The 21,914-nt window shown below is 43.1% G+C and overlaps 1 protein-coding gene across 1 annotated transcript in view; it reads right to left on the bottom strand.

Moving 5' to 3' along the window:
* Positions 1-687: 687 nt before the first annotated feature.
* Positions 688-21,914, bottom strand: part of RNF130 (ring finger protein 130) — a 111,923-nt gene continuing 90,696 nt past the window's right edge. Inside the window, exon 8 of the mRNA XM_060240335.1 lies at positions 688-3,191. Within this exon, the coding sequence (XP_060096318.1) occupies positions 3,082-3,191 (110 nt within the window). The 3' untranslated portion in view covers positions 688-3,081. The remainder of the gene's footprint in view (positions 3,192-21,914) is intronic.

The raw sequence follows: 21,914 nt of genomic DNA, 5'->3' as shown, positions 1-21,914 counted from the left end.
TAGCATAAAGAAGCTCTAAGAATCAGAAGGCCCTTCTTTTCTAGGGGTCCTTTATTGAGGGCTTATATTGCTCTTATTGCTCAGAGGGGACATTGAATTGTACAACTTAGCAGAAAAGCAAATATAGCAACTGAAAAGCTGGGAGGCAGTTAAACTAAATGTGTCTTTTGTTGAATACTGCCTATCAAGTGGTCCAAACAGGGAATGTGGTCTTATGGCAGTTATATCATACATATGTCTCTCCATCAGCCAGCACATACTGAGGTACATGATACGGCACAACACTGAGGCAGACCAACATGTGGAAAAGGAAACTGCAGTTAATCAACTAAACCCACTGCAATCTGAGCACCTTGTTTCATCTAGTATAACTTGCAGTGGGGCTGCAGCTCAGTGGCAGAGCACATGCTTTTCATGCAAAAGCTGTCAAATCACTCTCCAAGGGATCTCACGTAGCAGGGTGGGTAATAGGAAAGACCACTGTCTGAAGCAGTGGACAGCTACTGTCAGCCAGAGTTGGCTTGTATGTTCACATTATTGTTTGGCAAGTGGGACTTAGACAATTAATTGTCTGCTGAGGGAACTGCCCGTTTGCCAGATATACATGAAGATTCAAATAGTGTAAACAGAAATTGTGCTAGTCACCTCCATATAATTATTCCAACTTGCAACACTTTTCACTTGAGTGGGGAGGAAGACTGGACACTGGGACTTTGTTGAAAACTATACACATATAGTAATAACAGTGGTCTGCTGGTAATAAAAATCTAAGACCAAATAATTAAACTGCTGTACTATTCCTATCTCTGGTTCCAGTCCAAAAGAAAAGCATCAAACTTCCAATCAGAGGTTACAAGGGAACCTCCTCAGAACTGGGAGAATTACTGCATATGGGATTTTTGTTTGGTCTTTTGCTTTTCTAATATTGTTTGAGTTTCTTATTCTATTCAAACATCAATGGTTTTTGTACACCCATCCCACCCACTTCTTAAATTTAAAACTCTGGCTGTCATGAGCAAAGTCCACAGAAGTCTCCAGTTTATAGTTTTAAAATTAAGTTCGATTCAACCCAAAGGTGTGATTTATTACTTAAGGGTCAATGTCAGATTTACAGTTTTTGGATTTTCCCCTTCTGGGTTCTAGCCCTATACTGTGCCATAAGAGAGTACTGAGCATAAAATGATTTGCCTTTCGTATTGCATATCTCCCTAATACTGGCAGCTTGGAAAAGGGGGAAAAAAAAATGAATGTAGGACTTTCGTTTGTGTATACTCAAAGTAGCGTCACTGATATTCTCCAACAAATCTTCCAAACTTTAAATTCTCAGTAATTTAAGACTGTGCTTTTAAGAAGATTTTGTTTAGAATTTTCTCATGTCAGTGAGGTACATGAAAACTTACCTGGCACACACAACAAACAAGAGGCCGCCAGGACCAAGTCCTTATGCTCCGCATCACTCATTAGTCCAGAATGATCACAGAAAATATGGCCATCAGGGCAATACAAACTAAGCATTCTGCGAATAGTTAGCTGCAAACAGCTAGTTTCCAGTCAGCAGTCAGCACATTAACATCACAGCATCACTACATTCCAGGGCAAGAAAAATCTTGTGAAAGCCCAGTTTCAGCAGGGGGGGGGGAGGACTTCCCCTGTCCATCTTCCTGCTTATATGGTAAGCTGTCTGTGACAAGACACCCACTCAACAATTCTTACCTCCACTTTTGGTTCTCAGTCTCTTCTGCGATCAACATTCCTAGAGCATCAAGCTTTTGTTCACAATACAATGATACCATTTCTACCTCTACAGCAGCTCAAGAGTTGCAATGGGGAAGAAATTACACTTGTCAATTCTAACATTTATGCAGCATCCTGAAGGAAAGCTGTATTAGCTGCACAATCCAAATCTGGCGGTGTTTGATTTTCTTTTTTTGCTTAAGCAACAGTTGATGGTTCTTAAAAAAAACATCAAATCATCTTTGTTTGTAGCTGTCCATGTCTGCATTGTTAAATTAGAACATTTGTTCTTCAGCCACTTCCACTGTAGTAAAAACTGATGTCAAAACAGCAGTTGCCATTTCTCTTCCTCCTCCTCCCTGCATTCATGATACTGATGTTCTCTGGAGAAGGCATGACTTCAGAAAAGGTTTGTTGCTTAATGGCTACAGTTATCTCAGGTAAAAACATGTAGGAAGGAGGCTTCCAGCCATTTCAGTATATAAAGCCAACATACTGGCTTTTAAAAATTAGAGTGAAAAAGAACAGATCTTTTAAAAACCAAGCAATAACCTATTTTTGATTTCTGGATATTTTTAAAGTAGTCTTGTGTTCTAAAGGTCAAATACTGTTTTTATAAATATCAGCAACATCTTTGTCAGAGATTCCCTCAATAGGAAGGCTGGAAAATGGCTGTTGGTTTTTTCTTTGTTTTTGTTTTGCATTCATTCCAAGCAGCTTTCGTCCATACTTATCCTCAGCAATGGAGTGGAAAAACCCCAACGTCGTCTACTGAGACAGACGGTCGTAATGCTGCTGTATTATTATAGCTTGTTCTGCCAGCAGTCAATTAAATGGCAAACTGGAATGTCAATACATTTCTCATAAATCCCTTTGGAACTGGGATGTTCAATGTGAGTTTAAGGACAGAATGGAGAATAGCTGGAGTGTTTTGGGCAGTGTCCCACCACTACCTCCAATAGGCAACTAAGCTGGCAAAACACTGCAATTTTGTAAAAAAGAGAAATACCATGTGCCTACTCAAGAGAGGTAACTGTAGTACAAAATTAAAAACTGAGTAGGGCAAAGCCTCTAGCATACTAACACCATTGCGCTGGCACTGCTGATGACAACTTTAACTCGGCAACCTCCAACAGCCGACTTGCGGTGCACATTCTTCATCCCCTTATCCTCCAATATTGCCTCAGCTGAGCTTCGCCTTTGCAGCCTGGCAGCCAGGCACATGTTCTGGAAAAGGCCGCTCTTCTTCAGACAAAGAACACCCATGGAAGGAGTACACAACAATAGGAATGAGAAACGGAAACGGAAAAGGGAAAGAGAGCAAAGCAAGAAGAATGCAGATCCTCTTCAGGTCTTGTTCTCATCATACATGTCCAAGACAGGCTCAATTGAAGAGAAGTCATTCTCATACACCAGGCTCCGAGGAGACAGAGAATTACGGTGGAAGAAATGGCCACCTACAAAAGAAGAGACAAGTAAAAAATCATGTTAGGCATGAGTGGGAAGAAAAACAGGGCACTCCTGTCGAGAATATATCCCATTCCTCTCCATGTATTTTTATTCATACCAAAAGCATAGAAGTGTGAAAATTATTTCAGTCTTAAAAAAAAAAAAAGATTACACATGTTTGATAATATAAGTCATAAGAAAGTTATTTCTGTGGCACATTACTTTACTGTTAGGAAATAATATGTAGACATACAATTTAGCTGAAGATGAGAATAGAATCAAGTGATTTATTTAGTTACTAGGAATAAGGCCCATTGCTGGACGGAATACAATGGGTTATAGAAAGAGGCTGTGGGTAAGTTCCCCCCTTTGCTGTCTCTCAACCATTTGCATTCACTCCCCCTACACTGTTGCTGTCTTCCCACCCACCACCAACCCCCCAAGTGAAGGCATTCACTCTCCACCCTTGCTGTCTTGCCACCTAGCCCTAACTTAGGGAGATCCATCCGAAGACTCCACTGGGCTCCTCAAGGTGGCCTCTCCCTGCCTCCCTTCCAGACTGCTGCCTGAGGCAGGAGCTGCCCAGGCATGTGAGTGGGCCTGGTGTGGCTGCAGCTTAGTTCTGGAAGTCATAGCAGCCCAATTGACAGGTTTGGCCGGGGCTGGGATGTTGCTGCTGCTGGTGGTTGGGGAGGCAGGTGGCAAGATGGAGCTGCAGCTGGGTCTGGGAGCTTGCAGTGGCTCTGCTCCTCCTGGTGCTGGCGGCGGCTGCTGGAGTTGCCTCCTTTGGCGCTGGGGTAGTGGCAGGGCGGGAGACAGGGGCAGCCCAGGGTCTGCTAGGTAGCCTAGGGCTCCAGCTGCTGTCCAGTTCACTGGCCTCCTCCTCATTGTGTTCATTGTCCTCCTTCTCCAGGCCCACCAGCAGGTAAAGCAGCACCCTTCTGTCATTCACCGCATCCTGCCCACCACTGGGGTCAAGGAGCATCAGGAGGTTGGCGCTGTGATGCCTCTGTGGGGGGGAATGCCTTTTGGTGGGTGCAGTGTCAGTGGTGGGCAGCCTCAGAGCAGTGGACAGAGTGAGGTCCTATCGACCCACAGCTGGTCAGAACAGTTTTGGTCAGTGGTCTGGTCTTTTGCTTCCTCTGTAATATAGGCAGGCAGCAGCACCATGACAAAAATATCACATGACCCTCCGTGTGTGGGGGAGAGAAACGGCACTTCACTCTGCAAGGAAGGGCTGGCGGGATGGGCCAACAGGTGGCAGCTTTCCAAGTGGCCAATAGGAGGTGAGGTGAGTTGTTCAGATACACAGTTTGCCTTTTATATACATATAGTATTATCTGGCTACTCTTCTCCTCATATTTCAGCTGCAGCTCCATCTTGCCACCTGCCTCTCCAACCACCGCCAGCAGCAACATTCCAGCCCCAGCCAAACCTGTCAACTGGGCTTGCATGACTTCTGGCACTGAGCTGATGCCACACCAGGCCCACTCTTCTTTTATATACCGGCTACTCTTCTTCTCCTATCTGATTTGATGCCATTTTGTAGGGCCTGCAAGATGGAGCTGTTCCGCCGGGCCTTCGGTTGAGGCAGCGGACATCCTTATTGCCATCTGCTTGGCCTCCCTTGCCTGCTATGATGCTATATTATTTTATCTTTATTTATTATTTCATCTCTGGACCTACTGCTGTACTGATATATAGAATGCGCCCAATGGAAACCACCACCTTTGATATATGTGTTATCTGTTTTATTGTATTTTATGGTTTTAGTGTGTCGTTTTTAATTGTTTTAACTCTTGTGATCCGCCCTGAGCCTGCTTGCGGGAAAGGGCAGAATACAAATTAACAAAAATAAATAAATAAAAAATATGTACAGCAACAGAAACAAGTGTTCGAAGTATGAGCCTAGGCAGATTGTTCCTTATGCAATAAGCTTCAGGATAGTATTTATTTACAAAAGGTGGGCCTGCGAGACTTATGTGTGGGGGGTCCATAACACCTCCAATTGCTGATGCTGATGAGGCTCTCAGCCTCACCACTTACCACAGAGCTCACAGCAGTGACCAGGGTCCTTTGCCACTGTGCCTGGGTCCACAGCAGTGACCAGCATCCTCTGCTTCTGCTTGGGTCTGCAGCGACTGCTGCCTCCTCACGTGGGCCCAGAGCGGTGGCCAGTGATGAGCAATTGCTAGTAAACTCTAAGAGGTTTTTGCGTTCAGTTCTAGAAGAGGCACAGGACTGGCCTGCTTAAAATTATACACTTAAGTGGCTTTGAGCTAACTTGCTGTCAAAAGAGTAGCTTGCTTGAAATTAAGAATAAATAAATAATAATTATAGGGAGTATAAGAGCAATTGGCCAGAACAGCTTGCTTCTAATAAAAATATTGCAGAGAGCTATTGGCCAGCAAACTCCAGAAGGCTTGTGCATCTGATTAAATGAATAAGTTTGGACTGGGTTAAGCGTCTAAGATAAATCTATGCACTTAAAGTGTCATTGAGTAGATGAGAAAACTTGAAATAGAAGATGTTACAGAAGAGCATTAACATTGGGTTGTTACAAGGGGCAGGTAACCCTGGAAGAAATACTCCTGAGGAAGTCCATTGACGAAATCAGCCTATATCCAGGTGCTCATGGGACCTTTCTTGTAATATTGTAATGTGAGAATGGACCTCTGTGATAATATTGTTATGTGAATGGATATTTCTAGTGAAGTATAAAAAGACATTTAAAAAGGTTTTTAAATGGTTTTATTAAACATTGTTAGCCAGTACATCACAGTATTTGTTTCTTTCAGTGACAGTGTCCAGTAACTTCTGCAGCTGGAGGATGCCAGTCACCAAACCAGCAGTTGGCATCCTTCACTGCAGTGGCCACCAGCATCCACCTTCTCCACACCCAGGCAGTGGTTGCAGGCATCTAGCGTGCTGGGCCTGGAGCAGTTGCCGGTATCAACAGGGAGCTCATGTGACTCCTTTACTGTGTTGTTCTGTGTGTGTGCAGACAATGCAAGTCTATTGGGGGGGGGGGGATCCTTTAATTTTTAATTTTAATCCTTCCTTTAATTTTTTTTTAAATTTGATTTCAGATTTTTCTGCAAACTTGAGAGTCTCCCAAGTTTGAAGAAAGATCTGTTGAGCCTCTGTGTAGTCCTGATCCATGAATTTAGCTATCTGCAGATAGGGCCCACATGTGGCCAACAGTATATAGATTTAGAAAATTTATGTTTCTTTTCCAGAGCTGCCCAAGGCAGTTCATAACAATAGGACACCAAGTCTATGCAAATAAAAAGTTCAATAACAACCACCCCTAAAAGCAAGGCATAAAAGAGCATAAAATAAAAGCAGTCTAGAACCAGCGCTATGAATTCTACCCAGAAACAGATGAGCAGCCAATATGATCTTTCATCGCAGGGCTGATATGATCCTTGTGTCCAGCTCCCATCAACAACCCCACTGCCACATTTTGGACCAATTCAGGTTTCTAAACAACTTTCAAAGGCAGCACCATGTAGAGCAGTTTAACCCAGATTTTATCAGAGCATGAATCATCATGGGCCAATCATGCCTTTCAAGGAAGTGCAGTGGTTGGCATTATCAGCCATAGCTGACAAAAGGCCAGGATAGAGCAGCATCCATAAACTATGAAACTGTTCTTGGAGTAGGAGTGGAACAAGCTGCACAGTACCTGAGCAGCTACTTCATTGACCAACAGCATCCCAGTCTTGTCTGGATCAAATTTCAGTTTATTGTTCCTCATTCACCTCATTACCTTCTTCAGATTTCTGTTCAGAACTTTCACAGACCCACCTGACTCAACTGTTAAGGAGAACTAGGGCTGGGTATCACCTGCATCTTGGGTGCACCTCACTTCAAATCCCTAGATGACGTCTCCCAGAGGTTTCATGTAGATGTTAATTACCACAGTTCACAAGTCAGATCTCTGGGAGATCCCATAGCATAAGTGCCACAGGACGGAACTGCAACCCCCAGCACCACTTTCTGGGATGTGACAAATCAGAACAAAACTACTAAGTATGGTACCCTCCTTTCCCAACCCAGCCAGCCAGAGGATGTCATGGTTGATGGTACTTAAAGTCACTGACAGGTCTAGGTGGATTAGCAGGAATGTACCCCCCAAGTTCATTGGTCAGAGTGACAAAGGCTATTTGCATCCCTAACCCAACAAAACCTACTCCTCTTAATATTGAGTGGCTATTCACTGAAAGAAAAGCCATGGGAGAAGGATGTACCCATTGACTGCCTTCCATCAATCACGATGATGGGTATTTGGTCTTTTGCTTGCATTTGCAGGAGTTAGGCTTGAAAACTTCCAGAGCCAGAAATTTATTTCTTTGACTGATGTACTCACTCTGTCAAGGCATAATCCACTCATGCATTTTTTACTTTTTCTGAGAACACTTTCAAAAGGTAAGAGAATATCAAAGTTCACTGAAGGAAGACCAGTCCAACTAATATTCTGGCAACCGAATCAGACAAGAATACAACAAAATACAATAAAAGCAACACTAAAAGACAGATTCATAACTGAAAGTGGATGTATGTTTTACTAACAGTGACTGACTGGAATTAGACTAGGAAACTAACCTAAAGTGAAAAGCTGATCCAGGTGGGTAGCTGTCTGAAGCAACAAAACAATGTTAGAGTCCAATGGCACCTTTAAGATCAACAAAGTTTTATTTAAGGTATGAGCTTTCATGTGCACACACATTTCTTCAGCTATGAAATGGAAGAAAATCATTCAGACTTATAGACAGAGGCTGAACATCGAATTAGTATATAACATGATGAAAACATTTTAAGGTATGTGGAAACAAAACAGGAATAATAAGTGTATAGGGTCAGCAGCTGTATGGATTTAATTAAGGGGGAACAACAGTGAAGCAATAAATATGTCAAGATAGGAAATATGTGTAAGAGAATGTGTGCATTTAATTAAGGCGGAACAACAGTGAAGCAATAAATAGAAAATACATACAAGAGAATTCTTTCTAGTTGTTGGAAGTTAACTGGGATGCTGTTGCGACCCTCCATTTGTCTCGTGTGGATGAAAATACCACACATACTGCATAATTTTGATATCAGATCTATACAAAGGCTAGCATGGAACTATCCATGCCTGTCAAATCAGTCAGTCATTCTTTATTATGGTCATTTGACCAATCATACAACACATTTACATGTAAAAAAATTCAAGGTATATAATAAATCAAATAAAACGATTTAAAATTAAGATCTAATTATGATACAGTTTCCAGGACCTGAGAATTACCAAACAAAATCTACGTAGCTACTTGATGAGTAATCTTAGCATTCTTATCAGAGAGAAGAAAATCTAAATTCTTCAGTGAGACCAGAGATTTTGTCAAACTCCTCCGCTCCACCATACAATTCATGTTCTTGTCATAACTTATTCAGTGTTCCCAAATCCAATGCAGCACACATCTCATTCATATACATGTTACTAAGACACAGGAAAAGTTTGGGATGGGAGTCTAACTCAGAAACTGAACATCATTAATTAAAGTAATTTGTTGATTCATGCTCCTATTCCATTAGGGCTGCACCATGTGCATATTTCAGATACATGTATCTCTCAGAGATAGCAACTGAACTGTGATGTATGGTAGAACAAAGTAGGAGTCCAGTATCACCTTTAAGACCAACAAAGTTTTATTCAGAATGTAAGCTTTCGTGTGCATGCACACTTCTTCAGATGAGGAATGAGGTACAGGGAGAAGAGCTACATATAGCTAGTGGGCAGTGGTATAGAATGCAAACTAGTACAAAGTTAAAATCCAATGGCAGGTTAGCAAAATTAACAAAAGTGATGTATGGTGTCAGTCCATGTACTTAATTATTAGAATTGTGGATCTTACTACCATCCCAGTTCTTGGAGCATTTCAAACTGCCTTTACAGATCTGCCTGGGCTTAAAATCTTCCAGAAAGATCAAAGTAAATTTCTATATAGATTTGTATAAAGATATCTGCATAGCATTTTGAAATGTCAAGATCATGTACATTATGAGAAAGCTGAGCTCCAGGTCGCACTGCTACTATTACAACTACAAAACAGAGTAGCCACTGACAGCTTCACTGTCTTCACCCCATTTTGTCAGCATCATATATTATGCAATCACCATGAGTAGTACAAAGCCACTGTAAAACCACTACTCTTTTAAAAAATAAAGGAGATAAGAAAGCAGATTCCTAAAGGAAAGCATTTATCCTGTATGGGAATACTACAAGTATTAGTTCAGAAATTCAGAAGAAAAACTAATCAGCAAACAAAAAGGCATTTTTCTTTTGGCAATATTTTATAAAATCTGAATAGAGCATTTCCACTGTAACCTTATAACCATATGCTGTGAAAGGAAATCAGATGAGAAAGAGGACTCTATAAGAGTAACTGTAGAACCCAACCAGAATTTGAAGACTTAATTGCATCTAAATGTACATATTTTCTTTCTTGATACGAAGATTATGCTTTTGATTTATTGTACTGGAACACATCAGTCTGAGATCCTGGTGTGGCAAGGTTACAGAGGTTGGAGAGGATTCCTCATGGTTCTGACTCTGGACTTGTTCCTTAAATTGTATAATTCCTGGTACTTCTCTTGTGCTTCTTGTCCACTACTTTCTTTGGTCTCTGCCCACTAAACTGGCCTTGACACAAGTGAAATAACAGTCCACCTCTCCCTGATATGTGGCAGCCCTGACCTGATAGCTAGGCTAGCCTGATCTGGTCATATCCCAGAAGCTAAACAGAGTTGACCTGGCTAGTATTTGAATGGATGACCTCCAAGGAATCCCAGGGTCCTGATGCAGAGACAGGCAATGGCAAACCACCTCTGAAATGTCTCTTGCCTTAAAAACAAATCTAGCTTGTCACCCAGTGGTACATAATGCTAAAGGAGACAGAACTTCTGGCTGGCAAACAATCTTAGGAGCTCCTGGTTATACTACGCACACTGCCTTAGGATAATTATTATTATTAAGTGCTGCCACATGATTGCAGCTTGGTGAGACCCATGCCCAGTGGGCCCTGGATCCAGAAAGCCTGAAGATGACTATCCTTGGTCACTTTATTAGTTAAACTAGCATCTTGAAATGTGTCCAGAAGCAAACAGGCAGCTAGAAAGGAACAAGTGTAATATGCTGTCTGTAGTCCACTGTACTGCTGCCTGGTTAGGAAGCTTGCTGTTTCATTCTGGACTAACTGAATCTTCCAAATTATCTTCAAGGCAAGACCCATGTAGCGCATACTACTTATCTCAGTATCTCTGTTTGATATGCCTCACACCCTGATTTTCTAGATGTCAAGACACTGCTGTCTGAACATGGAAGAGATATACTCCTAATCCCATACTTCTCTTAGTGTTTAAGATACTGTAAACTTCCCCTGTCTCAAATACATGAAACCAGCGGTCTGCCGGTAAAACAGTCCACAATAGCGCCATAAAAACATTAAAGAGTAAAAAACATTTTATTTGTTTATTTATTTTGTTTGATTTATAGCCCGCCCTTTCCCAAATGGGCTCTGAGCGGGCCACATTACTTATATACTCCTCCCAAAGGAATTTGCACTGATTCTGTATCTTTTAACATTTAAGTCTACTCTTTGCCTTTACTAAATTATCTAGCTTGAAATCTACACTGCCTATATTTGCCTACCAATCGCTCTTTCAATTTCTTCCATTTGTATACATATCCAATGCCTGTTATGCTGCTTGCTAATATAAATCCAAATAAATAAATAAATATTCCTTGACATTTGATCTACTGCCTCTTTGAATCACTTCAACTACCTTTCTCTGTATAAAGCCCTTTAAATTTTTGCAAGATATTGAAGTAGAGATTTCTACTTCAGGAGATTGACAGTCTGAATTGATTTGTCAGAATTTTGCTTTTCCCTGCTGAGAAAGCTGCAGTACTGGCTAAATTTAAACACAGCCATGGGCTTTTTGACATGTCTACAATTTGGTCCAACTCCTCCAGATTTTGCACTGAAGACTATGTCTCTTCTTTCTTGCTGCTGTTAACATGGAGGACAACAAACACTTGCTATGAGCATATTTTGTTGCCTTAACCTGATCTGAGCCTTGCTCTGTGATCAGAGTCTCAGCTAGTAACTCAAATTGTTGTTTAAAAAGTGCAGTTCCTAGCATGCTTACAAATGGGAAAGTTAGCCTGTGCACCTTGTACTAACTATATATCCTTTGGTTCTTTTAATACTGCAAGCAGAACTGCTTGCCTTTCGACAGGGTGGCAGAAGATAAGCCTGTATCCAAAAAGCGGTTTTGAGTACCATAATTCCACTTAAAACTTTTTAGCATGTCAGATAACTGCCTTAGATATCTACATGAAGGTTGTAAAGATGTAAAGAACAAGACACTAGAAATCCGACACGAACTAATGGGAAGGCGAAATAAGGATGGTAAGGACACTGTATAGTAACAGAAAATAAACAGATACCCCACAAACTAGAGACATTGCAGCTAAATTATCTATCTGATATCCCTAGTGACATATTAATGGTTGCTTTCCACATTACTGCTGCCAGATTAGTCTTTGCAAGGCAATGGAAACAAACAAAAGGTAGGTTTCATTTCTTAAGATCTGGGGAAAGAGAATTAATTCTTAGATATAAAAACTGGATCTGCCCTTGGCATAAAGTGCATAATCCTGGTTCATATGGAAAGAGACCCTGTTCTGAGATGCTCCTTGTGAATGTAACAGCAAACCAAAAAAATAAATTTTATTTTTTCTAGTAGAATATTGGGGATAATAATAATAATAATAATAATAATAATAATAATAATAATAATAATAATAATAATAATAATAATAAAAATTATTTTTATATCCCGCCCTCCTCCGCCAGAGGCGGGCTCAGGGCGGCTCACAGACATGGAAATTCCATGAATTAGATAAAACAATATAAATAACAATTATTAGATATAGTTAATTACATAATAATTTAAAATGAATAAAATAGATAAAAATAGGTGCTATAAAAATACTGTAAGTTGTAATATCCACAAGATGGCTAAATAGCTACACATCAGATTAGCCAGGTTCTGTCTCAAAAGCCAGCTGGAAAAGAAATGTTTTACAAGCCCTGCGGAATTGATTCAAGTCCCGCAGGGCTCGTACCATCTCTGGAAGATGATTCCACCATCGAGGGGCCATTACCGAGAAGGCTTGCTCCCTGGTTGTCTTCAGTCTAGCCTCTCTTGGCCCAGGGATTGTTAGAAGATTCTGAGAGCTAGATCTCAGTGCTCTCTGGGGAACATATGGGGAGAGGCGGTCCCTTAGGTAGGCAGGTCCTCGGCCATATAGGGCTTTAAAGGTGATAACCAGCACTTTATAGCGAACACGGTACACAACAGGTAGCCAATGCAGATCCCGCAGCCCAGGCCGCGCATGTTCCCACCGTGGTAGTCCCATTAGCAGCCTGGCTGCTGCGTTCTGGACTACCTGGAGTTTCCGTGTTCGGTATAAGGGCAGCCCCATGTAGAGGGCATTGCAGTAGTCTAGTCTCGAGGTGACTGTTGCGTGGATCACAGTTGCTAGGTCGCTGCGCTCCAAGAAGGGAGCCAACTGCCTCGCCCTCTTGAGATGAAAGAAGGCGGACCTAGCAGTGGCAGCTACCTGGGCCTCCATTGATAAAGAGGATTCCAGCAGCACTCCCAGGCTCTTGACTTTGCGCACTGGTATCAGTGGCGCACCGTCGAAAGCTGGTAGGGTAATCTCCCCTCCCGGTCCGCCGCGGCCCACGCAAAGGACCTCAGTCTTCGCCGGATTCAACTTCAGCCCGCTCAGCCTGAGCCAGTCAGCCACGGCTTGTAACGCTCGGTCCAGATTTACAGGGACATCGCCAGCCCGGCCGTCCATCAATAGATAGAGCTGGGTGTCATCTGCATATTGATGACAACCCAGCCCATACCTCCGTGCAATCTGGGCAAGGGGGCGCATAAAGATGTTAAACAACATCGGGGAGAGAACTGCCCCCTGAGGCACACCACAATGAAGTGGGTGTCTCTGAGACAGCTCCCCCCCAATTGCCACCCTTTGTCCCCGGCCTTCAAGAAAGGAGGAGAGCCACTGTAAGGCTAGCCCCCGAATTCCTGCGTCGGCGAGGCGGCGGGTCAGCAGCCGATGGTCGACCATATCGAACGCAGCCGATAGGTCTAGCAGCAGCAATACTGCCGAGCCGTCTCGATCCAGTTGCCGTTGGAGGTCATCCATGAGGGCGACCAAGACTGTTTCCGTCCCATGGCCCGGGCGAAAGCCGGACTGGCATGGGTCCAAGGTGGAGGCGTCCTCCAAAAAATCCTGTAACTGCGACGCCACAGCCCTCTCAATAATTTTGCCCAAAAAGGGCAAATTTGAGACCGGCTGGTAGTGTGCCAATTCGGCCGGGTTTGATGAAGGTTTTTTCAGTAGAGGGCGGACCAATGCCTCTTTCAGGGGTGTTGGAAAAACACCCTCTGAAAGAGATCGATTTATAATATCCCGTATAGGATATCTTAGTTCCTCCTGGCAGGCCTTAATTAGCCAGGAGGGGCATGGGTCCAGATCACAAGTTGTGGATCGTGCAGTGCCAAGAATTCTGTCGACCTCCTCCAAGCTGAGCGGGTCAAAGCAATCCAGAGTTAAATCAGAAGACACGCATTGGGCCTCGAGTTCGCTTACTGCATCCAAATTGGCAGGGCAGTCGTGGCGGAGCGATTGGACCTTATCAGCAAAAAATTTCGCGAAAGCCTCACAGCCAATCTCCAATTCCTTAGCTTTTAGATTGTCCTGTGGCAATGTAGTAAGGTTCCGAATTATTCTAAATAATTGGGCCGGGCGCGAATTTGCAGATGCAATCTTAGCCGCAAAGTATGTTTTCTTTGCGGCCTTGATTGCCATCTCATAGGACTTCATAAACTTCCTATAAGATGTTCTAGTCGCTTCGTCACGAGTACGCCGCCATTGCCTCTCTAGTTGTCTAAGGCCTTGTTTCAGCTGGCGTAATTCCGGGGTATACCACGGAGCCAGCTTAGTCCGAGGTCGCAGAGGGCGCCGAGGTGCGATCTCCTCGATGGCCCTAGAGAGCCGGCTATTCCAGGTCTCAATCAGGCCATCGAGGGAGTCGCCAGAGGGCCAGGGGTCCCACAGAGCCATCTGGAACCGTTCCGGGTCCATTTGGCTCCGCGGGCGGGCCATAATCGGCTCCTCGCCTAAACAGGTTTGGGGAGGCATATCTACACGGGCCTTGAGGGCGAAGTGATCCGACCATGGCACCGCCTCAGCGGTTATATCGCTCACTACGATCCCAGCTGCAAAGATCAGGTCTAACATGTGTCCGGCCTGGTGAGTGGGGGTTACAACAAATTGAGAGAGTCCTAGTGTCGCCATGGAAGACACTAGGTCCGTCGCCTGACTAGAAGACGGGTCATCAGCATGGACGTTGAAGTCGCCCAGGATTATCAACCTTCGGTGCTCCAGTGCCCAGCCTGTCGCCGCTTCAAGCAGGGATGGCAAGGCGTTGGCTGGTGCGTTAGGCGTACGGTACACCAGCCAAATCGCCAACCCCTCTCCTTCCTCCCACGCCAGGCCGGCACATTCAATACCCTCAATCTTTGGGGCCGGGAGCGCCCTGAAGGAGTAAGCCACCCGTGCAAATAATGCCACTCCTCCCCCCCGCCCGCTAGTCCGCGATTGGTGAAAGACTGAGTAACCTGGGGGAGCTGTTTGCGAGAGGGCCACTGTCTCACCCTCTCGGGTCCAGGTCTCAGTCACGCAAGCCAGGTCCATATTCTGTTCGAGCATAAACTCTCGAAGAATTGAGGTCTTATTATTGATGGACCTGGCATTGCATAACACCAATGACGGAGGCGGGTTACACCTGGCCCTACTACCTGTCACCCTTGGGATGGGCCGCAAATTGGAGGGGGGCCGAGCACTAGCATGTCTCTGTCCTCCTCCCTTGTAATATCTGCTCCCACCGCCATACCTCCCCCTCCCCAGGAGCACTGGAATCCCTGAGCTGGCCATTCCTCGGTGGCAGCAGCTGCTGAGTTGACCACTATCAAGGCTGCTATCAAATCGTTCTCACCCTGCTCTGTCCCACTAGATCCTAAATTCTAATCAACCCAGAAACCCCCACCCAATTCCTTATATATATTTGATACAATTAATTCCAATAGCAATCAATTTTGACTCCCTCATTAATTCAAATCAATTTGCTAAAAATATTTATATAACCCGATCCAAATATATAATAATAAATAATCAATGAGTTAAATTAGTAATACAATTCATTTTAAACTTTAACAGAATGGACTTTAGGTTCAAATAGTACTGGAATGAGACCTTATGGAAGGATGACATCATCAAACATAATCATCATCATCTAGATTTGATTGATCACCCTATCCTGGCCAAGTCTGAGCTCTGAGTGATGTACATCAGATACAAACACACAAGGATTAAAACAACAATTACTTTAAAACAATAAAAATTCCAACCCTGATGGCGTCCTGCTAATGTATGTTCATTCTCATTGGATCGTTGAGGTGTACTGGAAGAGGGAGGGAGGAACATTAAATCCACAACACAGAAAATTCATGCTTTCATAACCTCAACAATAAATTACTTTAAATTATTCTACCTTTTAAAATAGCCCAGAAGTGTTAGCTGGTATTAATCTGGATTAATCTGCCTACCAGGTCAGGAATACAGGAAATACATCTAGTCTTGCCACTCGCTGACCGCCAGCTTGCTTCCGACCCTGGTTCAAGGTTCACTGTTGTCTATAAAACTGTAAACAGCCTGAGGACAGCCATGTGGGCATCTGATTGTCTGGAGAGGCCACAGTCTATAGCCCTTCATTTTGTAAGACTGGAATACTGAAATTACTGTTAAAGTCCATTCTATTTGGAGAGAGGTCTGAAGGGTGTTTTCGTCTAATGGTTGAGCTTCTGGAGGCAAGAAAGGCTGCAGTTTTTAAGAACCACAGTATCTTCTGCAAATCAAGGTTACTCTTACCGTATTCTCTAGTATGTTAGTATGCTGTAATGGGTGCATCTGTCTCATCATCATAAGAACATAAAAGAAGCCATGTTGGATCAGGCCAGTGGCCCATCCAGCCCAACACTCTGTGTCACACAGTGGCCAAAAAACCAGATGCCATCAGGCAGTCCATCAGTGGGGCCAGAACACTAGAAGCCCTCTCACTGTTGTCCCCAAGCACCAAGAATACAGAGCATCACTGGAATACAGAGAGTTCCAACAATACGCTGTGGTTAATAGCCACTGATGGACCTCTGCTCCATGTTTATCCAATCTCTTGAAACTGGCTATGCTTGTAGCCACCGCCACCTCCTGTGGCAGTGAATTCCATGTGTTAATCACCCTTTGGGTGAAGAAGTATTTCCTTTTATCTGTTCTAACCCAAATGCTCAGCAATTTCATTGAGTTCTGGTATTGTGAGAAAGGGAGAAAAGTACTTCTTTCTCTGCCTTCTCTATCCCATGCATAATCTTGTAAACCTCTATCACGTCACCCCTCAGTCAACATTTCTCCAAGCTAAAGAGCTCCAAGCGTTTTAACCTTTCTTCATAGGGAAAGTGTTCCAACCCTTTCATCATTCTAGTTGCCCTTTTCTGCACTTTTTCTAATGCTATGATATCTTTTTTGAGGTGCGGTGACCAGAATTGTACACAATATTCAAAATGAGGTCACACCATCAATTTATACAGGGGCATTATGATACTGACTTATTTGTTTTCAATTTCCTTCCTAATAATTCCCAGCATAGCATTGGCATTTTTTATTGCAGTTGCACACTGTCTCGACATTTTCAGTGAGTTACCACAACCCCAAGATCATTCTCTTGGTCTGTCTCCACCAGTTCACACCCCCATCAACTTGTATTTTTGGCCCCAATGTGCATTACTTTGCACTTGGCCACATTGACTCTCATTTGCCACATTGCCACTCACTCATCCAGCCTCATCATCATCATCATCATCTATAATTTGCCAATCTCCAGATGATGGCTGGAGATCACTCAGAATTACAACTGCTCTCCAGAAGACAGTCATCAGCTTCCCTGGAGAAAATGGCTGCTTTGCAGGGTGGACTCTGTCATTATATCCTGCTGAGGTTACTTCCTTGCAGTCTTCTCACCTACCCAAGTGAAGGCATTCACTCTCCGCCCCTTTACCTCCAGGGGAGCTGATGCCTCTCATCTGGAGAGTTTCTGCTTTGGTCCCCACTGTGAAGAAATACTGTACTTTTCCTAGGTAGAAGCTGCATGAAGGGGGGAGGATATGAAAAGCTGTAGTAGGATCAATTCCCCTAATCCATGGTATACAATAACACAACCAGGCCAGGCAAAAAACCCCCCCCAAAACACACAAAGCAGATCACACCACAAGCTCATGCTGATGCTAAATGATGCAAGGCTGAATATGACAAGAATAGGGGCAACAATGCACTGCAAACAAAAGGAATGCTAAGTTCAGCATCTGTGTGACCGTCATCATGCCCCCCGGTGTCCCTAATAATTGTTTTTCTGACTACCATGACTTAACTAGGCCTGGATGCTTGTTCCTGTTCAGCAGCAGTCTGCTATGACAGCCAGTGTGATTTAGCAGTTGCCAACTCCAGGTTAAGGAATTCTGGAGATTTGAAGGGTGAAGCCTGAAGGATGGGGTTTGAGGAGGGGTACAACCTCAGACAGGTACAATCCCATTGACTCCACCCTCCAAACTAGCTATTTTCTCCTGGGAAACCATTGTTGCCAAATCCCAGGTGAGAGCTGGAGATCACTCAGAATTACAACTGCTTTCCAGTTGACAAACATCAGCTCCCCTGGAGGTGAGGAGGAGTGAATGCCTTCACGTGGGTGGGTGGGAAGACAGCAAGGGGAGGCCCTTGCCCAGAGCCTCTTTCTAGAGCCTGTTGTATTTTTCCCCACAATAGGCTGTCAAGAAATCAATTCCTCGTCTAAGTATTCATGTTACTCATCCATATGTTCTTAAGTATTGTAAGGATTTTTACCTGTTAGAATGTGCTTTGGCAGAAGTCAATTATCTTATCATGTACAAACTTGATGGATCTCACCTGTACCACTAACTATGTGACAGTAGATCTCCAGGATCTAAGCTTTGATAGCTAGAACCTAGAAGACACTGCTGTGACAGCCAGATTAGATCATGTGCCGGATTGGCTACCTAACTAAGATAGTGCTAACAGCTAGGATAAAGCCAGGACAGAGGCTATGCCAAGAAAGAGCTCCTTCATCGTCCAGAAGAGGAGGTAAAGTTATGTCCATTTGAACGTGTGCCTGGCCAAGAGTTATTCTAAGGAGCAGAGATGCAGTGTGAGTGAGCTGACGTCATCTGTAGTGCAAGTATTTTGCCTTGCTTTTATCAGACTGTGATATTGCACCTGAGAGCTGGAAGGACGAGCAAGGGCTTGATGCTCTGAAGAACTCCAAAAGGCAACAGGTTATGTTCCTCTAACAAGAGGGTTTGTGCAAAGTACTTTTCAGCATTTCTGTGTTGCAGTAAACCAGGAACTGTGTGAGGCAAACAGTTTGAGACAACTAGCATAGTAACAAAGTGTAGGTGTTAGTCTGGCTGACTGCTTTATGTTTGTTCCTCATCTCTATTCTTTGTGTATGTTTTAATGTCCTTTTATGTCTACCCTTCCCTTGTAAACAAAACTATTTTTATTTTTGTAAAGCCTGCTTTGGTGTTTGTAGACTGGCCACTATTTAATAAACCTACCAGATCATGAGAACCCAGTTCCTGTTAAAGGTAGAGGTTCAATTTTATATTAACATCTAGTTTTCCTTACTCCTCCCGTCCAACGTCGGCATAGCCCAAACCCCCTCAACCTGTTTGACACAGGCCTTATTCCTAGTCATGACATATTCTGTTAGCTGATGCTTCAGGGTCCTACTTCTCATAGGCTCCTTGGCCATATTTCCTCAATCATGCTAATGTCACGGAAAAGTTCCCTTTGAACTCCTGAGTTACAAATGATCACTCTGCAGGTTGCTTATCTGTAACTGTTGTTCCTTTGAGTGGTCATGTGTGTTTTCACACCACCTGCTCAATTTCCTTGCAACAGCTATCCTTATCTTGCTTACCTTTTGGAACAGAGTGGGCAGTGAATTCTGCATCTCTGAGGGGAGCAGGTTTGGGCCTATCTGCCAGTTCCAGAAGCTTCTGAAATTGAAGCTCTGTGCACTTGCAAAGGCTATCTATCACTGGGATGCACAGAGACTATGAAGAAGAATGGAACACTCAGGATTCTACACATGCCTATGGAAATTGTTTAACACTAACCAGCCACATTTATACTACATGTTGTGTTAACCTGATGGAATTTCTAGATGTCTTACTTGGACAGAGTAGCCATCCTCTTTGTGGACACACTAGCTTGTACTATTTGATTTTGATTTATGTGACTTTTAGCCTGCCCTCCCTGCAAATGGGAAGAATGCAAATAGTTTTGCAAACTGTAATTTGTAGGAAAGAAACATGATTTCCCAACTTCATTCAGCTGTTCTCCTTTCCCCTCACTCTTTCAAATTAGAATGTACAGAATTCCCTCAACAACAAAATTTGTACGTCTCACTGCATGATGGGTCTGTACACGTAGTTCCAATGTTTGCATGCAGCTTTGCAACAGGACTCACTTGCACTTCCTGATCTACCATGATTCTTGATGTCTGAAGTTGGCCTTATTATCATGCTGTCTCAAGAAATGTGGTGTCATGTAAAATGTGGAAGCTCCTTGCTCAAATCATTGTCCAGCAATGAATTCACTGAGTAAGCAAGCCACAATTGCACAGTCTCCACCATCGAACTATAAATATAGACAAAAATTATGCTGGTCTACTCCGCAGGATTGTTGTATGGACTGCTAAGATAATGTATGCAAACTGCACTGAACATTATGGAAGGGAGCACTTTTGCATTATCACTTAAAGCAAAAAAGCAGCAGTTTTGAAAAAGTGTATTACCGTAGCTCCTCTTTTCCTCTAGTACGGTTTCAAGTCTTTGAAGTAAAGTTAGTGCCGCATTTGCAAAATTTCTCTTAACATTTCACAAGGGCATTTCAAAATATCAGTTACATTATACGAACTTTACACACTTCCTTCCTAATTATAAAGGCTGCTTTCTCAGCTGAAGGGTTTGACGAAAACAAATTAAACAGCTATTTTAATATGGATTTTGACTGCTTTCCCAAGTTCAAAAGAAGCCCAAGCCTTTATTCCCAATATTTCTTTTTAAAAACAAATCTTATTAGAATACTGGTTTCTTTTTGACAGCTGGAAATACAAACTGGCATACTTTAATTAGACAGTACTAAATTCAAAAGAGGTTATGTTTTGACTGAATTAACACACAAAAGTTGCACTTTGGTCAGCTTACTCAATAGTGAATCTCATTAAATTGGGCTTTAGCTTTTGGCTCAAAACTGGAGCTCAGCAGCCCTGAATACACCAACAAGGCCAATGTGCATTTTGAAAAAATGTTATGTTAATGTTTTACTCTTGAAGCCTAAGAAAACATGATTTTTTGAAACAGCATGCAAAGAAAGACAAGCAGATAATGAAGAGACTGTGGTATTGTAACACAAGTAGTGAGCTGGGATTGGGAAGACCTGGAATCAAACCCTCACTTAGCCATGAAGTCACCTTCACAGGGATATTTAGAGGATAGAAGGACAAGATCATATATGGTACTCTCATTAGATCATAATCGTGGAGCTTTTTACAGGTTCTTGGCCCACAAATTGCCTCCCTATCTACCACAAGGCCATGGGCATTTTCAGTGGTTGCCTCCTTTCTCTGGAACCAGCTCCCTATGAAAGGATGTGCCCTATGGGATCTTCCAGCATTCCATAGAGCATGCAAGGCTGCATTGTTTAGGACAGCCTTTGGATACCATTACAAACTGGGGAACTGGTCAGTTCTTTTAATCCTTTCATATGAACATATGAAGCTGCCTTATACTGAATCAGACCTTTGGTCCATCGAAGTCAGTATTGTCTTCTCAGACTGGCAGCGGCTCTCCAGGGTCTCAAGCTGAGGTTTTTCACACCTATTTGCCTGGACCCTTTTTTGGAGATGCCAGGGATTGAACCTGGGACCTTCTGCTTCCCAAGCAGATGCTCTACCACTGAGCCACCGTCCCTCCCCTAATTTCAGAATGGCTTTTTCAGGTTGATGCTTTAATTGGTTTTATCATTTTATCCTTGTATTTATTTATATTAGCGTTATTGTAGTTTAAAGGTTGTAAACCACCCTGAGACCCCTGTGGTGAGAGGGCGTGGGAAATAAATACTTGGAGCTTCCTGCAGAAATGGCAAAATAAAAATGAGATAGTCATCCATGTTCACACATGAGCAGTGCTTGGTCCCCCCCACTCCAATTTTTATTTATATTTAGAACCTCTGTATCCTGTTATATCTCCACAGAATCAAGGCAGTGACATGAGGCCTTATCATATCATGACATGTAAGGTTTTACTCAAATGTTTGCTTAAACAAGTTTTCATCTACATAAAAGATGAACTACTTGGACTGGAGCCCTGCATTCAGAACAAATACTTCAGTTACTTACAACTATCACGTTAAGTGATTCTACTGTGCAGTTTACTGGTTTCAATGGATTTAGAAGGATGTAACTCTGATC

This window comes from Heteronotia binoei, chromosome 5 (assembly GCF_032191835.1).
Source record: "Heteronotia binoei isolate CCM8104 ecotype False Entrance Well chromosome 5, APGP_CSIRO_Hbin_v1, whole genome shotgun sequence".
In the NCBI taxonomy this organism is placed as follows: Eukaryota; Metazoa; Chordata; class Lepidosauria; order Squamata; family Gekkonidae; genus Heteronotia; species Heteronotia binoei.
Note: the sequence above shows the minus strand (reverse complement) of the source record. Positions and strands in the feature narration are given on the sequence as shown.